The sequence below is a fragment of the Pavona decussata genome, unplaced genomic scaffold, assembly GCF_977016875.1.
Source record: "Pavona decussata unplaced genomic scaffold, jaPavDecu1.1 SCAFFOLD_64, whole genome shotgun sequence".
NCBI classification, from domain to species: domain Eukaryota; kingdom Metazoa; phylum Cnidaria; class Anthozoa; order Scleractinia; family Agariciidae; genus Pavona; species Pavona decussata.
The window spans coordinates 3,342,703-3,360,495 of NW_028145484.1; the positions used below are offsets into that span (position 1 = coordinate 3,342,703).

The 17,793-nt window shown below is 38.9% G+C and overlaps 1 protein-coding gene across 1 annotated transcript in view; it reads right to left on the reverse strand.

Moving 5' to 3' along the window:
• Positions 1 to 3,817: 3,817 nt before the first annotated feature.
• The window catches only part of LOC146478500 (uncharacterized), a gene marked incomplete at its 5' end in the record, with an annotated part of 64,818 nt that continues 50,842 nt past the window's right edge, over positions 3,818 to 17,793 (reverse strand). Inside the window, 14 exons of the mRNA XM_085111702.1 lie at positions 3,818 to 4,599; positions 5,765 to 6,115; positions 7,172 to 7,284; positions 7,393 to 7,520; positions 8,595 to 8,723; positions 9,256 to 9,378; positions 9,948 to 10,070; positions 10,338 to 10,460; positions 10,756 to 10,878; positions 11,755 to 12,094; positions 12,609 to 12,805; positions 13,827 to 14,081; positions 15,153 to 15,485; positions 17,404 to 17,622. Of these exons, the coding sequence (XP_084967828.1) occupies positions 4,467 to 4,599; positions 5,765 to 6,115; positions 7,172 to 7,284; positions 7,393 to 7,520; positions 8,595 to 8,723; positions 9,256 to 9,378; positions 9,948 to 10,070; positions 10,338 to 10,460; positions 10,756 to 10,878; positions 11,755 to 12,094; positions 12,609 to 12,805; positions 13,827 to 14,081; positions 15,153 to 15,485; positions 17,404 to 17,622 (2,690 nt within the window). The remainder of the gene's footprint in view (positions 4,600 to 5,764; positions 6,116 to 7,171; positions 7,285 to 7,392; positions 7,521 to 8,594; positions 8,724 to 9,255; positions 9,379 to 9,947; positions 10,071 to 10,337; positions 10,461 to 10,755; positions 10,879 to 11,754; positions 12,095 to 12,608; positions 12,806 to 13,826; positions 14,082 to 15,152; positions 15,486 to 17,403; positions 17,623 to 17,793) is intronic.

Below are 17,793 nucleotides of genomic sequence, written 5' to 3' on the forward strand. Positions count from 1 at the left end.
AAATAACACCCTCGCAAAGAGTTAAAATAATTTTCTTTTTTGCCCTTATCCTGACTCAATCTTTTGTGTGTCCTTAGAGATCTCGGCGTGTTGTAAACCTCCCTTAAGTGCTAATAACGCGCTGGCAAAGAATTGAAAGAATTTTCTTTTAGGCCCTTATCTTGACTCAATCTTTTTCTGGGCTATTTCTTTGTCCCTTGTCCCTTGGGAGACCTAAAACGTGTCTCAGGGGATTTTTCCGGATCTATTGATTCGATTTGAAGCTTTTAAAAGAATATTTCTTTTTTGTCAAAAAATTGACTTTTTGCCAAGGAATAAGCCCACATTTTTGGGTCAAAAACGAGTAAATTTTCAAGTCGACATTTTTAACTTTTTTTTATGTCCATAGGGATCTGGGCGTGTCAAACAACTTCCTTAGGAATCATTTTGAAGTGCAAGTAACGCCCTGGCAAGGAATTGAAAGAAATTTCTGTTTTGCCTTTATCCTGACTCCATCTTTTCTGGACTATTTCTTTGTCCTTCGTCATTGGGAGACCTACAACGTGTCTCAATGGACGTTTTTTAGGATGTACTGACTCGACTCGATTGGAAGCTTTTAAAAGAATATTTGTTTTTCGTCCAAAAATCGACTTTTTACCAAGTGGTAAGCCCACAGTTTGGGTCAAAATTGACCAAATTTTGAAGTCTGCATTTTTCACTCCTTTATTTCCCTAGGGATCTCGACGTGTCGTAAAACTCCCTTAGGAAACATTTTGAAGTGCAAATAACGCCCTGGCAAGGAATTGAAAGAATTTTCTGTTTTCCCTTTATCCTGACTCCATCTTTTCTGGACTATTTCTTTGTCCTTGGTCATTGGGAGACCTAGAACGTGTCTCATGGGACGTTTTCGGATGCACTGATTCGATTGGAAGCTTTTAAAAGAATATTTGTTTGTCGTCCAAAAATGGACTTTTTGCCGAGGGATAAGCCTACGGTTTTGGGTGAAAAATGACCAAATTTTCAAGTCGACATTTTTAACTCCTTTATTTCCCTATGGATCTCGCCGTGTCGTAAAACTCCTTCAGCAATCATTTTGAAGTCCAAATAACTCCCTGGCATAGAAATGAAAGAATTTCCTTTTTTTACCCTTATCCTGTCTCCACCTTTTTCAGGGCTCTTTCATTGTCCCTGGTCCCTTGGGAGACCTAAAACGTGTGTCAGGGGACTTTTGGATCTATTGACTCGATTGGAAGCTTTTAATAGAATGTGTATTTTTTGTCCAAAAATCGACTTTTCGCTGAGGGTTAAGCCCACGGTTTTGGGTCAAAAATGACCAAATTTTCAAGTCGATATTTTCACTCCTTTATGTCCCTAAGGATCTCGGCGTGTGTTAAAACTCCCTTAGGAATAATTTTGAAGTGCTAATAACGCCCTGGAAAAGAATTGAAAGACTTTTCCTTTTTGCCTTTATCCTGACTCCATCTTTTCTGGACTCTTTTTTTGTCCCTGGTCCCTTGGGAGACTTAAAACGTGTCTCAGGGGACGTTTTCGGATCTACTGATTCGATTGTAAACTTTTAAAAGAATATTTGTTTTTCGTCAAAAAATCGACTTTTTGCCAAGGGGTAAGCCCACGGTTTTGGGTCAAAAATGAGAAAATTTTCAAGTCGGCATTTATCACTCCTTTGTGTCCCTAGGGACGTCAGCGTATCCTAGACCTCCCTTAGGACTCATTTTGAAGTGATAGTAACGTCTTGGAAAAGAATTGAAACAATTTTTCTTTCGCTCTTATCCTGTCTCCATCTTTTTCTGGGTTATTTCTTTGTCCCTTGTCCCCTAAGAGACCTAAAACGTCTCTCAGTGGACGATTTTGAATCTACTGATTCGATTGGAAGCTTTTAAAAGAATATTTGTTTTTCGTCCAAATATCGACTTTTTGCCAAGGAGTAAGCCCACGGTTTTGGGTGAAAAATGACCAAATTTTCAAGTCGGCATTTATCACTCCTTTTTGTGCCTAGGGATGTCAGCGTGTCGAGAAACTCCCTTAGGAATCATTTTGAAGGTCAAATAACGCCCTGGCAAAGAACTGCAAGAATTTTCTTTTTTGCTTTTATCCTGACTCCACCTTTTTCAGGGCTCCTTCTTTGTTCCTTGTCCCTTGGGAGACCTGAAACGTGTCCCTTGGGAGACCTGAAACCTGACTCCACCTTTTTCAGGGCTCCTTCTTTGTTCCTTGTCCCTTGGGAGTCTCAGGGGACGTTTTCGGATCTACTGATTAGTTGGAAGCTTTTAAAAGAATATTTGTTTTTCGTCCAAATATCAACTTTTTGCCAAGGGGTAAGCCCACGGTTTTGGGTGAAAAATGACCAAATTTTCAAGTCGGCATTTATCACTCCTTTTTGTGCCTAGGGATGTCGGCGATTCGAGAAACTCCCTTAGGAATCATTTTGAAGTGCAAATAACGCCCTGGTAAAGAACTGAAAGAATTTTCTCTTTTGCCTTTATCCTGACTCCACCTTTTTCAGGGCTCCTTCTTTGTTCCTTGTCCCTTGGGAGACCTGAAACGTGTCTCAGGGGACGTTTTCGGATGTACTGTAAGCTTTTAAAAGAATATTTGTTTTTCGTCCAAATATCAACTTTTTGCCAAGGGGTAAGCCCACGGTTTGGGGTGAAAAATGATCAAATTTTCAAGTCGACATTTTTTACTCCATTATGTCATTATGGATCTCGGCGTGTCGTAAAATTCCCTAAGGAATCATTTTGAAGTGCAAATAACGCCCTGGCAAAGAATTGGAAGAATTTTCTTTTTTGCCTTTATCCTGACTCCATCTTTTTCAGGGCTCTTTCTTTTTCCCTGGTCCGTTGGGAGACCTAAAACGTGTCTCAGGAGACGTTTTTGGATCTACTGATTCGATTGGAAGCTTTTGAAAGAATATTTGTTGTTCGTCCAAAAATCGACTTTTTGCAAGGGGTAAGTGCACGGTTTTCGGTGAAAAATGACCAAATTTTCAAGTCGATATTTTTCACTCCTTTATGTCCCTAGGGATTTTGGCGTCTTGTAAACCTCTCTTTGGAATTATTTTTAAGTGCAAATAACGCCCTGATAAAGAATTGAAAGAATTTTCTTTTTTACCCTTATGCTTTCTCCATCTTTTCTGTCTATTTCTTTGTCCCTGTGCACTTGGGAGACCTAAAACGTGTCTATGGGGACGTTTTCGGACATCTTGATTCGATTGGAAGCTTTTAAAAGAATATTTTTCCGTCCAAAAATGGACCGTTTGCCAAGGGGTAAGCCCACGGTTTTGGGTCAAAAATGACGAAATTTTCAAATCGGCATTTTTAACTCCTATATGTGCCCAGGGATACTTGCATGTCGTTAAACTCTCTTTGGAATCAATTTTGAAGTGCAAATAACGCCCTGAGAAGGAATTGAAATAATTATTTTTTTACCCTTTTCCTGACTCCATCTTTTCTGGCGATTTCTTTGTCCCTGTGCATTTGGGAAACCTAAAACGTGTCTATGGGGACGTTTTCGGACATACTGATTCGATTGAAAGCTTTTAAAAGAATATTTTTTTTCGTCAAAAAATCGACTTTTTGCCAAGGGGTAAGCCCCCGCTTTTAGGTCAAAAATGACTAAATTTTGAAGTCGAAATTTGTCACCCCTATTTGTCCCTAGGGATCTCGGGAAATATGGTGAAATATGGTGGTAGATTTTTCAGGTTAGTTGGTTTCATTTGCAGATCGTTAGCTTATCACAGTTAGCGAACTCAGCTATTTTAAACCCGAAGAATTTTAACACTTTTTGACATTAAAATGTCAAAATCACAAAATGCAAGTTGATTTATCTGAAGTCTTTATTTTATTCTAAAAATCGCCAGAGTTACGTTACACGCTGAAACTAGATCGGTGGCTAAAATAAACACAATAATTTCAGGGTTTTAAAGTCAAATGTAAACCCGGACATTTGCGCATTTGATCGTTATCGTAGGTTATAGGATAGCGAACTCAATGGTATACGAAACAATAATTTGAATATGCAGTTATTTCTAGGAAAAAAACATTTATTATTGAAGCCTGTGGTATTATGAGCTCAAAAGAAGACTCTTGAGGGAAACCACACAGAGAACTGACTTAAGCCATACCTACTACTTTTTCATACCTGATGGAGCCAACTAAACTTGAATGTTGCCTTTTAAAGACACCGCAGATGAACATCACCGTATTCTCACTTGGTATTGTAACTTGAAAATGGCCAAGAACCTATTTAATCAGGAGATTTAGCGTGTCCCTTCCAATCATGATACGATTTCAAAGCTTAGCTCTCTTACTATGACATTGTACTGTAAACAAGGCTTTTAAAAGGCTTTTTAAAAGGTTTTACGAACATATATTTTGATGTTCCGTACGAAATTAATCGTTTGGTACCCTTGGAGTAATTAATATTAACTGCCATTGAGCTCTCTATATACATTAAGTCTTTCTAGTTTATAGTGAAGTTGTCGAATTCGTTATTCCGTTCAAGAACACTGTGTCTTCAGGAGTGCCAGCCCATTGCCGCAGGACAAATTCAGTTTTGCTGCCTTGCTTCTCAAGCTGAGATGAGATTCGTCTGTTTCGCCTATAAAGAAATGTTCACAATCTGTAAGAAACAGCTGCACCTTTAGTCTTATGTGCAATTCTCTCCGAGCCTTCCTATAATCAAAGTCAATGGAGGGACCGGTTATGAAACCTTGCCAAAGGGCCGTGACCGTGCACAATCCTTTGTTTTAACGTTCACACTACAGTTGAGTATCTTAACAGGAACGTTTCTATTGGTCAGTTGCTCCAACACATTTTAAAAACTATTGTGGTCTGTGCACGGTCAAGGCCAAAAATGCTAACAAAAACATATGACAAAGAAGTTTATCAGGATTCAAAACCATTGGCTTTTATTGACTATGCTCTAGCGATGAAACTTCTGGACTTTTTAGGAAATTTATCTGGGAACAATTTGATATCGTCGGTTACTGTTCATTGACTTTGATGTTTGACAGGCCGGTTTTTTTTTTCAGGAAATGGAAAATCCCTTTTTGAGAATGAATAAAAAATAATTTCTTTTTTATAACTTTTATGTTCTTAGCCCATCTTAATGCTCCTTTATTGGTTCTGATTACTATTGCTTTAACTATTCCAGTTCGTATAGTCCGTGAAAATGTTAACTGTAATCCGGATTTTCTCGCGTTTCCTTTGGTGATTGATTTCCTAAAAACTGGCATAGAGGTTAAAAATGACTTGCTCTAACTGGGCCTCAATTTTGACAAAATTGACAAGTTTTTACGCAGTGGTAAAAAACCCTACAAATTTGCAAAAAGCTAAGAATCTGTCTATGTAACTCCTACCTGTTTTGCTCGTAAAAGATATTCTAGGTGAGGTTCCATCCGTTGTGAAAATTTCAGAAGATTTCAGAGAAGGGAATTGAAGTAAATTAATATCGAGCCCAATACACACTGACACACGCCAGTATTTGAGTCGTTAAACGCAAGCCTCAAAGGCTTTATTTTACCAGCGACGGTTTGAGAACACAGTTCGTTCTTGATTATTACATTTTGAGGGATTTCAATGAATTGGTAGCAAGAAAACAAGAGAAAACTGGCTTTCGATGTGTACCATATTGCGCGCCATATTATGAATGATAACCGTATCGAGCCACCTTAAAAACCAACTTTAAAAAGACAATGGTGTAAGTTTGACCTTTGTACGATTATGTAGCGAATTTCTTTTAATGTATTATTTCACGACTTTACCTGCAGAGAAGGACGATAATTATCCCCATGGCAACAGTCACAGCAATAGAAACACCAATTATGATCCATTTCGTCTGTGACTCATCCATCCAGGACTCAAAGGGAGGGGGACTTCCTTCATCCTTGTGATATGCCCGGATGTTGTAAATTTCCTTTTTGATCCTGGCAGACACCTTTCCAGATAATTCTTTCAGAGCTTGTAGCAATATATCCTGATTCATAACATAGTTTTGCCCTTGACTGGTGTGCAGTACAACGTAGAAAGCTACGAGCAGATCACGACCACGCTCTTGAGGGAATTGGCTGAGGATATGAACACTTCCCTTGTGATCGCTTTCTCCACTGATGGATCTGTGTACAATTTGAGAAAAGAATCGTGAGAACAATAACGTGAAAGAAAATTCAAAACGTATTTAAAGTTACCACTTACAAGAGATTCTACAACATGACCTTCTACGTTTTATAAAAAATTTGATTGATCAGATAGTGATCAATGCAATTAAGGTTTGGTTAATATAGTAAGTCTTTACTGAACACTACAAAAGTAAGGCGATATGCTAGTTATTGGAATTCGGTATTGTTTACACATGGTGCTGGGAGGGAAATAGGAAAAGAAGGGAAGGAAATAAGCTGAACAATCTTAGACTTATTTCAGAGAAGAAGGATGATTTTTATTAATTATTAAAACGCACTGCAGAGGGTAATTTTTCTTACGCCCTCTTCAAGACGGGTGAATACTATAAATCACACTTAGCTGCTTTTTTCTACTACTTTTTTTACAGGACGAGTTTTTTTTCTTGAGAACTGCGTAATGGTGAAAACCTCGAAAGTCCTCGAAACGTAGGTGATCTTGTCGTTTTGGAATAAGAAAATCCGGCTTGAATATCATCATTCAAAACAACTGCGTCAAATTCGTCGCTCACAAAGAGTTAAATGAAGCTTCCTGGGATATATCAGTTCTTACTACTTCGCTAAAAACTTAAAGTCAGTTCTCGTATTCGTAGTCGTACTTATACTAGAGCCTGGAGGTCTCTTCTGTAATTACCTTTACTTTAGTTGAACAGGTTTTAGTGTAAGTAAGTAAGTAATCTTTATTTATACATGGTAAAAATTCATCAAGTCTAAAAAAGTACAGGGCCCAGTTGTTCAAAGCTCGATTAAGCTAATCCTGGATTAACGCAAACTCTGACTTGAGTTTAATTGCTAATGAACAAAGATTCTTCCTAATGATTCTCGGCCCTCAGTTTAAAGCCTCGATTAACTTTTAATCGGCTTTCGAACAACTCGGCCCAGAAGTATAAAATGTTAATATCTAAGTCTTAAATACATCATATAACTAGTATATATGCTAATTACAATGTTAAGTGACTTATTTTCAGGGGACAATAACAGTCCTACATGACTCACCTTTTCGCTACGCTTGCACTATTATAACAGGTGTCCCTTTCGCCGGTTAGGCAATAATCTACAGCAAGCAGGGCAACAATGTCCTTAAAATCGTGTGAAAGTCCAGTTTGCCACTGTCAACAATAAATCAATGTGTTAGGTCTTTTAGGAACATCAAACATAAGATCTCTTACTTTTAAGGTTGTTGGGTACTTCACATAACAATAGTAAGAGTTACTTACTTGAAGTAAAGTGGCATTCCTTATTGTCAGAGCAACAGCATTGTTGATGCCGTCCGGGAACACGTCGGTTTTGACTGAGGTAGCTGGTGTGCTTGTTATTGACGGATCGTCCGTTGTTGGAACAAATTCTGAGTCAAAGAGAAAACGTTTGTTAGCTTTAGCTGATACAAGTACTGATGGAACATGACCAAGATCTATAAGGTTATTGTAAAACATGTGGCCACTTTTTAAAATGAATGGCTTGATTAGTATTTAGATTTTTTTTGCATGGTAAAGGGAGCTGAAAGAACCCTAATGTGTGACCATGCAAATGAAAGCTACTGAGCAGCACTTTCCTGTGGTGCTGTTTATTATGTTGTACGAGGTGGTTTCAACTTTTCAGCCTCAGAGGGTAGAATCATAAACTGTGACCATTCAAATGAAAGCTACTGAGTGGTACTTTCCTGTAGTGCTGTTTATTATGTTTATTAAGGTGGTTCTAACTTTTAAGTCAGTGGATGAAATCCTCAAGTATGACTATTCAAATAAGAGTTATTGAGAAGTGCTTTTTAGCGGTTTTGTTTATTATGCTGTTTTTTGTTGTGGTTCAGCCCGAGTAGAGACTGGATGAAATCTTCTAATTAATCAGCGTGCTGCACGGGGTTTTCGTATTTCTAGCGTATGAGTCTGGATGAGACCCGTCAGGGGTAGCCAAAGAGAACATTACAGCAAAATAGTTCAAATATTGTTTCCTAAATTCCCAAATCAATTTATGGCCCTTGAAAAGAAAATTTGTGTAAGCCAAGACAGTTTGATTTGTTCAGACTCTTTAGCTGAAAATTTTAGGGAACGGAATCTTTACGAGCTCCTGTTGGCTTTCCGAAAATGCCAGTTGGCCTTTTAGCGAAGCAGGGATGGCACAGTGGTGAGAGCACTTGCCTCCCACCAATGTGACTCGGCTTCTCATATGGGTTGACTTTGTTGTTGGTTCTCGTCTTTGCTCCGAGAAGTTTTCCTCCGAGTACTCCGGTTTTCCCCTCTCCTTAAAAACCAACATTTCCAAATTTCAAATCGATCTGGATTATTGTCAAGCACTTTATCATGAGCCTCGGGCTCGGGAGATTGCGCAAGCACTCCCCGTGTTATTCACATTAAATTTAATTTATTATTATTATTATTATTATTATTATTATTATTTTAATAATCGGATTAAAAACAGTTACCTTCGCAGGTGTTGTTGATGCGCTGGAATCCTTCTTGACACTCACAGTGGAATGATCCCAAAGTATTAATACAGAGCTCCAACGAACCACCGCAGAAGACTTCATCGACAAGATCACATTCATCGATGTCTAAAACCAACCAACAAACAGACAAATATCATGTGGTTTATTACATTATTGAAGACTCGTGAGAAAATTCCTAGGATTCAGATATGGCTTCGGGGTGTAAGAGGCGAAAATTACCCAGCGGAGGCCTATAGTTTCCCCAAAATTTAGGCTATGACATTCAGTTAAAATTGGTCTTAATGTAATTGTAAGTTAACCAGACATCTTTTTTGTGGCAATGATAACAATGGTGAGGTTGAAACTGCGTCATTTCTGCGTCGTGATTTACATAAATCCGGCATCTGGACCGGATTCCTTATTGGAGCCGACATCTTGACCTGGATCGCCGTTTTTACAATATTCACTTTCCCGAGAGAATTGCGAATTGCCATGAGCCGAGTCGGTCTGTATTTTTTCAGCTTTTCCTTTTGCAACTGCTTTTAAAAGTTCAGTGCATATATAAACTGTGTATGAATGTCATAGATTAACAGTAATCGCAGGAGAGATGTATCTGTGCATCGTTGTGGGCTATAGTTTTATTAATTAACAATTTTACCGTTGCATCCCATTCGGTCTGGAGACAGATCGTAGCCGGAAAGGCAGGAGCACGTGTAACCTCCATCCATGTTGTGGCACAACTGTGAGCATTTGTGTTTATGTGTTGTACATTCATTGATATCTGGTGATGAAAAACGAAATGTTAACGATTGTTATGACAGAAAATAATAATTACACTTACCGAACGTTTCAACTAAACAATTTTTTCTTTTAGGCCTTGACATGTCGGTTGCTATCAACTGTTGTTGTTGTTGTTTTTTGATCGACCATTTCCTTTCCGCCAAACCCGGTTAAGAGTAGCCTGCCATGAAATGACAACCCTTGAGTGGATTTTGTCAAAGAGAAAACAAACGAGCTTTTTCCCTTATTATTTTAAAAATTTGTCTTCTCAGTTTAAAGGGAAACGGGAATCATTAAGACGCAGAGGAGAAGACTTAAAATAGATCCTGGAAGGAAAGATCGATGGAAGAGTCAAGGATTTTTCCTCAATTTTCTGGTCCATTTTTTTTACGATCCGCGAGAGCTGAATAGTGAAGATGGAACTAAAACGCCTCGAGGGTTTTCTTTTTAATTCAATTCTTCAGTACACATTGTTGAAACGTTTCGAACAGGATTCAAATCTTTGGGAAAGTGCCTTAGTAGCGAAGCATGTACAATACACAAGATTTTCATTTAGTAACACTTGATTACCATGGCAAGTTCGGCCATCAGCGTTCAGTTGGTATCCTTTGTGGCAGGAACATCTTGGTTGACCATGATCCTCGCGACAAACATGCTGACATCCTGCTTCGGATGCATTACAGCGTGAAATAGCTGAACATAGGGGAAAAATAAACTAGAATTAAATGCGCATACAAACTGAAAGTATGTTCAAACAAATTTAAATTGGTTTAAACTTTCATTCATCATCTATTCAACATTTTCTTTGTTAAATGGCGTTGAAACCGTTTGAACACTCCGTTCATCAAACATTTGCCCAACATCCGTCCAACTTTTGTTCAACAAATGTTGGGCAAATGTTGAAACCGTTTAAACGGGCCTTTACGCTTGCCGTGTGAGGACTCCTTCAATGGTACTTACGGACACAGGCGGTATTATCACTCGGGTCAACTTGGAATCCCTCGAAACACAAACAGTTACGGCCACCAGGATAGTTTGTGCATTTCTGCATGCAGTCATTGGATACCGCACACTCATCCACGTCTAAAACCAAAAAATCATTACACTATTAAACCAAGAAATGAAATCCTCTACTTGCGTCATCGACAAATTCAGTGAGCTCTTGCGCACCTGGAGGATTCAGGAATTTGACTCCCCCGGATGGAAAGAAATTCTATTTGTTCGCCAACAGTAAAATTTTCATGAAAAAGTTGCCGTTCTGTTGAAAAAGGTCGGACATTGGGAAAACAAAGCGCATGATTTCTCTCAGCTTTATGGTATCCCACGAGGCTAAATTCATAAAGTTTCCTTAGGCTAAGATGAATCATCCGAATCTTACCTGTACAGCTAACGCCATCACTGTCCAGGGTATACCCTGGGTTACAATCACACACATAGGAGCCCGGAGTGTCGATACATAACTGGCTACAGTTCGACAAAAGCTCAATACACTCATCGATGTCTGCGGAGTTGTAAAAAAAAATAATACAAGTTAATTGATCGACTGATCGGCTGACAAAATGAATGGTTTATTGATTGACTGATCGGTTGGTTGGTTATCTTATTGAAAGAATGATTGCAATTGAATAACTGACTAACCTGATTATAAGTAACAGACTGTTGCCTCTCTGATTGACTGACTGACTGACTGACTGACTGACTGACTGACTGACTGACTGACTGACTGACTGACTGACTGACCGACCGACTGACCGACTAACAGACTTACAAAGAGGTAAACTGATTGACTGAAAGACAGACCGACTGATTCATTATTTGACTGACTGGCTGATTGACTGACTTGCCGTCTAATTGTTTGACTGAAGAGCTAACGACTGTATGAGAGAAAAACACTTCCAGTAGCTGTAGATATTTTAAACAACCGTTTGGGCATTTCAACTCTACAGAGTTTTTTAAACACTGTCTTAACCGGAAATAGAGTTGGTGATTAGGGTTAGAAATTATCTGTGTAGCAAGTTGTTTAGTATATTTAGCTATTTATTTATTTGGTTATTTATTTCTTTATTTATTATATAATAATCTATCTTTTGGCTTCTTTTCCCCTATTAAATGTATGTGTAAGCACTGTAAATATTAGTAGTATAGCGTGATATCGTAAACCAGATAGTGTAAGTATTGCAAAAACTGTAAGAATTGTAACTTTGTAAGTACTATAAGTGTTGCGTAGTACTGTAAATATTGTGTGTCTTAGGCTAATAAAAATTTTAAAAAAATTGTGTAGCAAACTACGGAAGATGTCAAACAATGGGATACGGCTGGTTCAGCCTCATACTTTCCCAGCCCCTTTGAAATAAGATGTGGGGTTCTCTGCTCTTACCATCACAGACTGTTCCATCTCCACTGTAGCCCGCGGGACACGGGCCGCATTGGTAGCCAGTTCCATTGGATGAAGATCTAAGATCGGTGCACTTCACACCTGGATAACAAGGCTGAATGTTTCTCCAGCATGCATCAATGATATTTTCACAGTATTGCCCGGTGAGACCCGTGGGACATGCGCATGACAACAAGATAAATCTAGTACCGCTGTCCCGTTGCCTGTGAACGTCGTCGTCATCGATGCAAATACTGCCATTTGTACACGGACACAGTTGAACAATTGGGTGGAGCTCTGATGACGCGTTCTTGCTGTCAGTCACGATAAACACAGGCTCAAACTGTTAATCAAATAGGAAAAAAAACTTAAGCTTTAACTAACTCGATCACATCCAAGGACGCCTCAGTAAGGAACTTTCAAACATAACGGACAAAAAGTATTCCTCTTCAAAAATCTTTGACAAATGAAGTGTCACTTAAAAACCTGTAGTTGAATGATTTGCACTATTTGGGGTCTCATCTATTAACTCAAAGGTCCGAAAGTAAATCTTATGAACCGTGATTTGACTGTTAATGTAAAAGGGGTTACTGTTTCTGCTTGGCTGAAGTCAAAAACTCGAAATCACATGACTTTTTGAGACCCTTTTGAGTCTGTGAAGGGAAGCCATTGTGGTGTTGTTTATTAAGCTGTGCAATGAGGCAGACACTAATAACCTTTGGTGTAAAAACACAAGAATGTTACTGTGTATCCAAGGCCATTTATGCAACCTGTAGCTTCCCGACATAACGTTTGAAAACGTTTTGAAGAGAATCCCCAACCCGTGATTTTATATACAGTATTGACCATTGACAAACCTTTTGTGCTGAGGTCGGATGCCATCGAATGACGAGGTATTTGGATGTATTGGCGACAATTTCTACATTTGGGAAGTTGTTTACTGTAAACACAAAATGGTCGCTCGAGTTGTGCTGTGCTGTGATGTTCACTTCCACAGCTTGGTTTATTGTGGCGCGGATCACTTTTGGCCCATGTATTCGAGGCGGGAAATTTGCTGTGGAGTAAAAAAAACAATTGTGTCAAGGAAATGCTGGCTTTTTTATTTGATTTGATGCTAATGTAAAGTGGCACGCCATGGTCGCTATAAAGTTTGTCCGGGTACATTTCTTGGCATTCTCTGCAAAGCCACTCCGTGAAATGATCAAATTTAACGGCTTTCTGTAGAACCTGAGCACACAATGGTGAACTTCTGCAACTGGAAAGTACTGTTGTTGGATTTTTAACTCTTTCGACTTCAGTTAAAATTAGTGGGTAGGACCTTTCGGTTAATATCTGATGGGAAGACTTTAATCGTCTCCGAAGTTGGATTGAAAAACTGACGTTTCATTTGGTGTTTTGTTTGCCTAAAACTTTGCTTACATGGAAACATTATTTCTTTTCCTCACCCGGAAAGGACGAAAAACGTGGTTAAGAGGGTGCAATAACGCTAGATAGGATTTTCGGAAAGCCAACAGCAAATCGTAAATTTGGGGGATAGTTATATGTTCTTAAAATTTCCTGCCCCTTGAAAAATTCTGTAAAAGAATCCGAATACAAAAAAACTGTGTTTGCTTACTCAAATATCCCTTCCAAAGGCCTCAGATATTGGAGGACAGAAAACGACATTGGAACAGTTTTTCTCAAACGTATAAAAATTCATCAAGAGAAAACAAAGAAAATCACTGCTGTGACCGTGGTTTGGATATGTGTTCCTAATTACCATAAAATTTGGCCTTTAGCCTTGAATTTCTCCAAGAATTATTGATCATTTGAGAAGGCATATAGTAAACACTCGAAAATGTGTTTCATCTGATATCCAAAGACCTCAAAAACGTTTAAAAAATTAAAAAACTCGGCTGCGCATCGTTTTTCAACCTACTTCTCAGTGTTTGGATATTTGATGAAACACGCTTTCTCGTGTTTGATATCTTACTTCTTAATTTTTCTCAAGGGTTGTCTCCGGTTGATAATGCAAATGGTAAGGGTTAAAAAACTTCATGACATGGGATAAAATTAATACAATAGCGTTATTTTACCGAGCTCTCTGTTTATCTGATTGTTTTTTTCCTCCAGCTTTCTCGTTGTCACTCCGTAAGATGTGTCTTCTGTAACCGCCGCATCAAACAAACAATTGATATTGTTACCACAGGCCTTCTCAGCTTGAAGTCTGAACGAGTCATTTGCCCATGCAATGTTGTCAATGAACATTGGTACATAGCTCAGATCCATGAAGGTATAAGGGCTTTCCTGATCACTATATGTGAACAGTGATTGAGAAACATTGATCTGCCCTGGAAGACGGAAAGAGGAAGATGGTCTATTTACCTAATAGCATAAAACAGATGAGAAAAGCTTATAGCCAGAGAGGCAAAGTTATTGAAGTTTTTTCGACGTTTCATAAATAACATATTTTTGAACCCACAATCGATAATTTTCGTATATGGTTTTTCGAAGGCACAACATGCACATGTTAAAGGGGAAGTATCACAAAAATTTGATGTAATTTCAAAACCGAAAAATGTTTGTCTGACAATAGAAACAAAACAATTGGTGGCTAGGTTTGTTATAAATTATCACCTCAGTGCAAGAAAACTGTCGATTAGTGCCTCTGGCCAGGGACAGAGTAGGTTGCAATGGATTGAAACGTGAAAAATATCAGGCTAATGTTTTTCAAGTTCTCGTATTTTTGTTTCCAAAGTGTGCTAGAACAAATCACAAGTCGTTCCTGTCAAGAATTGAGTTGATTTTTCTCCTCTGATTGTTCTAGAATTATTTTGTAGTAAAGTGAAGATCTTATTTCACCATTTTCAACAAAAGAGGTCAATTAAATGATACTTCCCCTTTAAGTTGATATGCCAAGTAATAAGTTAATCGTACTGAATGGCCAAATGGTAATAGGTCCATATCTATTCCTTATAAAATTAAACGTTTTGAAAGAATGTAAGGGGACTCACATTAGGGTAGGACCTAGGTATATTTAAAAATACCAAGTAGGCTGGTCTAGCCGTAGCATTCCTCTATGAACTATATCGGCGAAATGGCATCACCTCATGGTCGATATGGATTTTAAATGAACCATGCAAACTATCCATTTTCGTAAAAAAAAAAAAAAAGAACCATTAGTCACAGGCACCGACTTTTGGTCCCACCAACTTGTACCACGAATTTTAGCTGGTTTAAATTGAAGGTAAAAGTTCCCGGAACTTGTCCCTCAAAGTTATGTTTATTAATTTCTGCCTTTGCGCGAACTAACGGACAAGTCACTGCGACCAGTCCTCTAGTGTAAACACGACCAGGGACTTGTCCTAGAGAAAGGCCCTCTCGTGTGTGCACACCTTAATAATGTAAGAGAACTCACATACATTTTAACCCAAAATCATAATGGATCTGCTGAGGTGATGCATTAGCCGGAAGCAACGTCCCATCCGGGGCTACGAAATCGTCAGAGGGGTCGTCATTCCATGTACCCAGAAGTCCCTTGGTCCTATTTTTGAATTCTTCTGGGCCCTCAAATGAAATGTCTAGAGTCCTTTCCACATTGGTGAATGTTAAGGAGATTCCTGTGGGGAAAAGGGCCGTGATTGATCCGTCGGACTCTAGGATAAGCGTGATGTTTCCATCTGGGATGTATGTTCCCATTGCTGATATGGCTGAGATGTTATACGGATTACCCGCCAATAGCACTTCAAGACCACCTGCGAAAAATTTTATATTCAACAAGGAAATATGTCAGTAATAAATAAATAGGGTATTAAAATCCAGGAAGTTTACATTAAATCCCTTTTGTGTGAACGAGTATGTTTTCGCCCAAGTCCAAACGGGCGACGGGTAAGGCGTGGTAAGCTATCTGGGAATTTAGGCAACAATTACGGCGACGGCCACGAGAACGTCACAAAACATTACAATTTAATGAGAAAACAGTGGGCCTGCAAGTGCATTATAAATGATTCATTTCTTCGCCGTCCTCGTCAAAACAACAACGTGAAATGACCAAATTGAAGGTTTTCCGGAGAACGTGAGCACACGACGGTGAATTTTTATTCTTTGTCTTAACTTGAATGCTGTTCCTACCAATTCTGTTCCTGGATAATTTTGCCAGATTGTACAAGTTTAACGAATTGGAATAATGGCGATTAATATAAGGAAGCAGTTCAACTGAACGCGAACGAAAGTGACATATCCGTTGGCGGTGCCGTCCGGGTGGCCTAAAATCCGTAATGGTTCCGGGTGCAGTTGCACGGGATACTTTTACCAAGGCAGATGCTGGTTTCACTACGGTGACCGTTCTTTCCTGAGGGAACTAAAGGAGTACTGTCCATTCAATGTTGTTGCTCGTGTACTATGGTCCGGAGGGGTTATGTTTTTACTTTCCATTCTGTGGGAGAAACCGACACAGCGGCAAAATGAGTGCGCATGCTCGTCACGCGTGAGCAATCTTACTCGGCAAAATGGCGGCATTTTTAAAATTCCCATTGCTTGTTCTCATTTCCCGTGGATAAGCCCAAATCAAAATAGATAAGGTTGTCGCTTTCAGGAAAGGTTCCTTCGAACTTCCTCCATCACATTTTATTCAACAAAAAAACATATTGTGGCAACAGGTGTAAGTTTGGCGATTGAAGTGGAGAATTCGTAATCGATTCACGCTTGAATCACAAACCTCCGGAGCATGCGCACTCATTTTGCCGCTGTGTCGGAGAAACGACTGTTTGCTGAATTTAAAGGGGGCACTGTCACCTATCTGTAGTGTCCCTTTGAATAGAAAAGAAAACTTCTGTAACGATGGAAACATTAAAGGAAACCTCCACTGTTGAAATAAATGAACGTTAAATTGTTGAAAATACAATCTCATTTCAAATTTTGTTGGAAAACATGGAAATAAGATTTTTGTGTCTGACAAAACATGATTTGATTATCACATATTTTCCTTTTAAATTTCCCGGGTGCGGCCATCTTGGATTTCATGACGTGATACGGTTGCTCTATTGTTTCACACAAAAGAACTTCTTCTTACTGATAATAGCGGCAACCGCATGACGTCATGAAATCCAAAATAGCGTCGCCCGGGAAATTTAAAATCGAAAATAGACGACAATCATATCTTACTTAGCACACTTGAACTTTTTTCTACTTTTTTAACTAAAATTTAGAATTTAGACACTATTTCCAACAATTTACCGTCCATTTGCTGTCGGAGTGGAGGTTCCCTTTAAAATGATGGTTCAGTTTTGTTAACAATAACCCTACTAGTAGACATAAACTAGTGTTAATAATCTTTGGCTGCGGGTGGCTGGGATTGAAATGGATTGCAACTTGAACAAAAATCGCCCAATATTTTCAAGTTCTTCCTTCCTTTTTTCGGAGAAATCCTCACAAAAAAAAACTAATGATAGTTTGTTCTTCCCTTTTCTCGGTGCTCTAACAGCAATTTGATGTTAGAGAAAAGATACCATGTCAAATTGAGCAGTTTTGCCCAAAACAGAGAGAAAGCTCCGTGACAATACCCAATTTAAATGAAAGCTACGGAGTTGCACTTCCCCGTGGTGTCTCATATAGTATATATGCTTTTCAGACTACATCGGTACTTTCATAGAAAGCAAAAAAAATCCAGGTTACCGTTCTCGTTTATTCTTGCTTCAACTACAACAGTGTTCTGTTCTTTAGCCGCTGCAGCAGAAAACACAGTCCCAAGTCCTCTACCAGTGGTTCTGACGGTACGGGCCTGCATCTCAAACGTACCATTGTCAATGGTAATCATTGTGTATTCACCGAGTCCGTTGAACGTAAATGTTGTATTGTCAAGAGTAATGAAATGTGGATCGCCAAATATCAATCCTGAAATGAAATTAAACGTAAAAAAATTTCAGGAGTGGTTGCGTAAGCTATAACCATAGCCTTTGAAACAAGCAAAGTGGGATGACTGGGGCCCGGTTATACCCTGGTATCCCTGGTTAGTTGCAAAACCAGTCTTAGCCAGACTTTTGCACAAAGCGTTCAGGCCTGGTA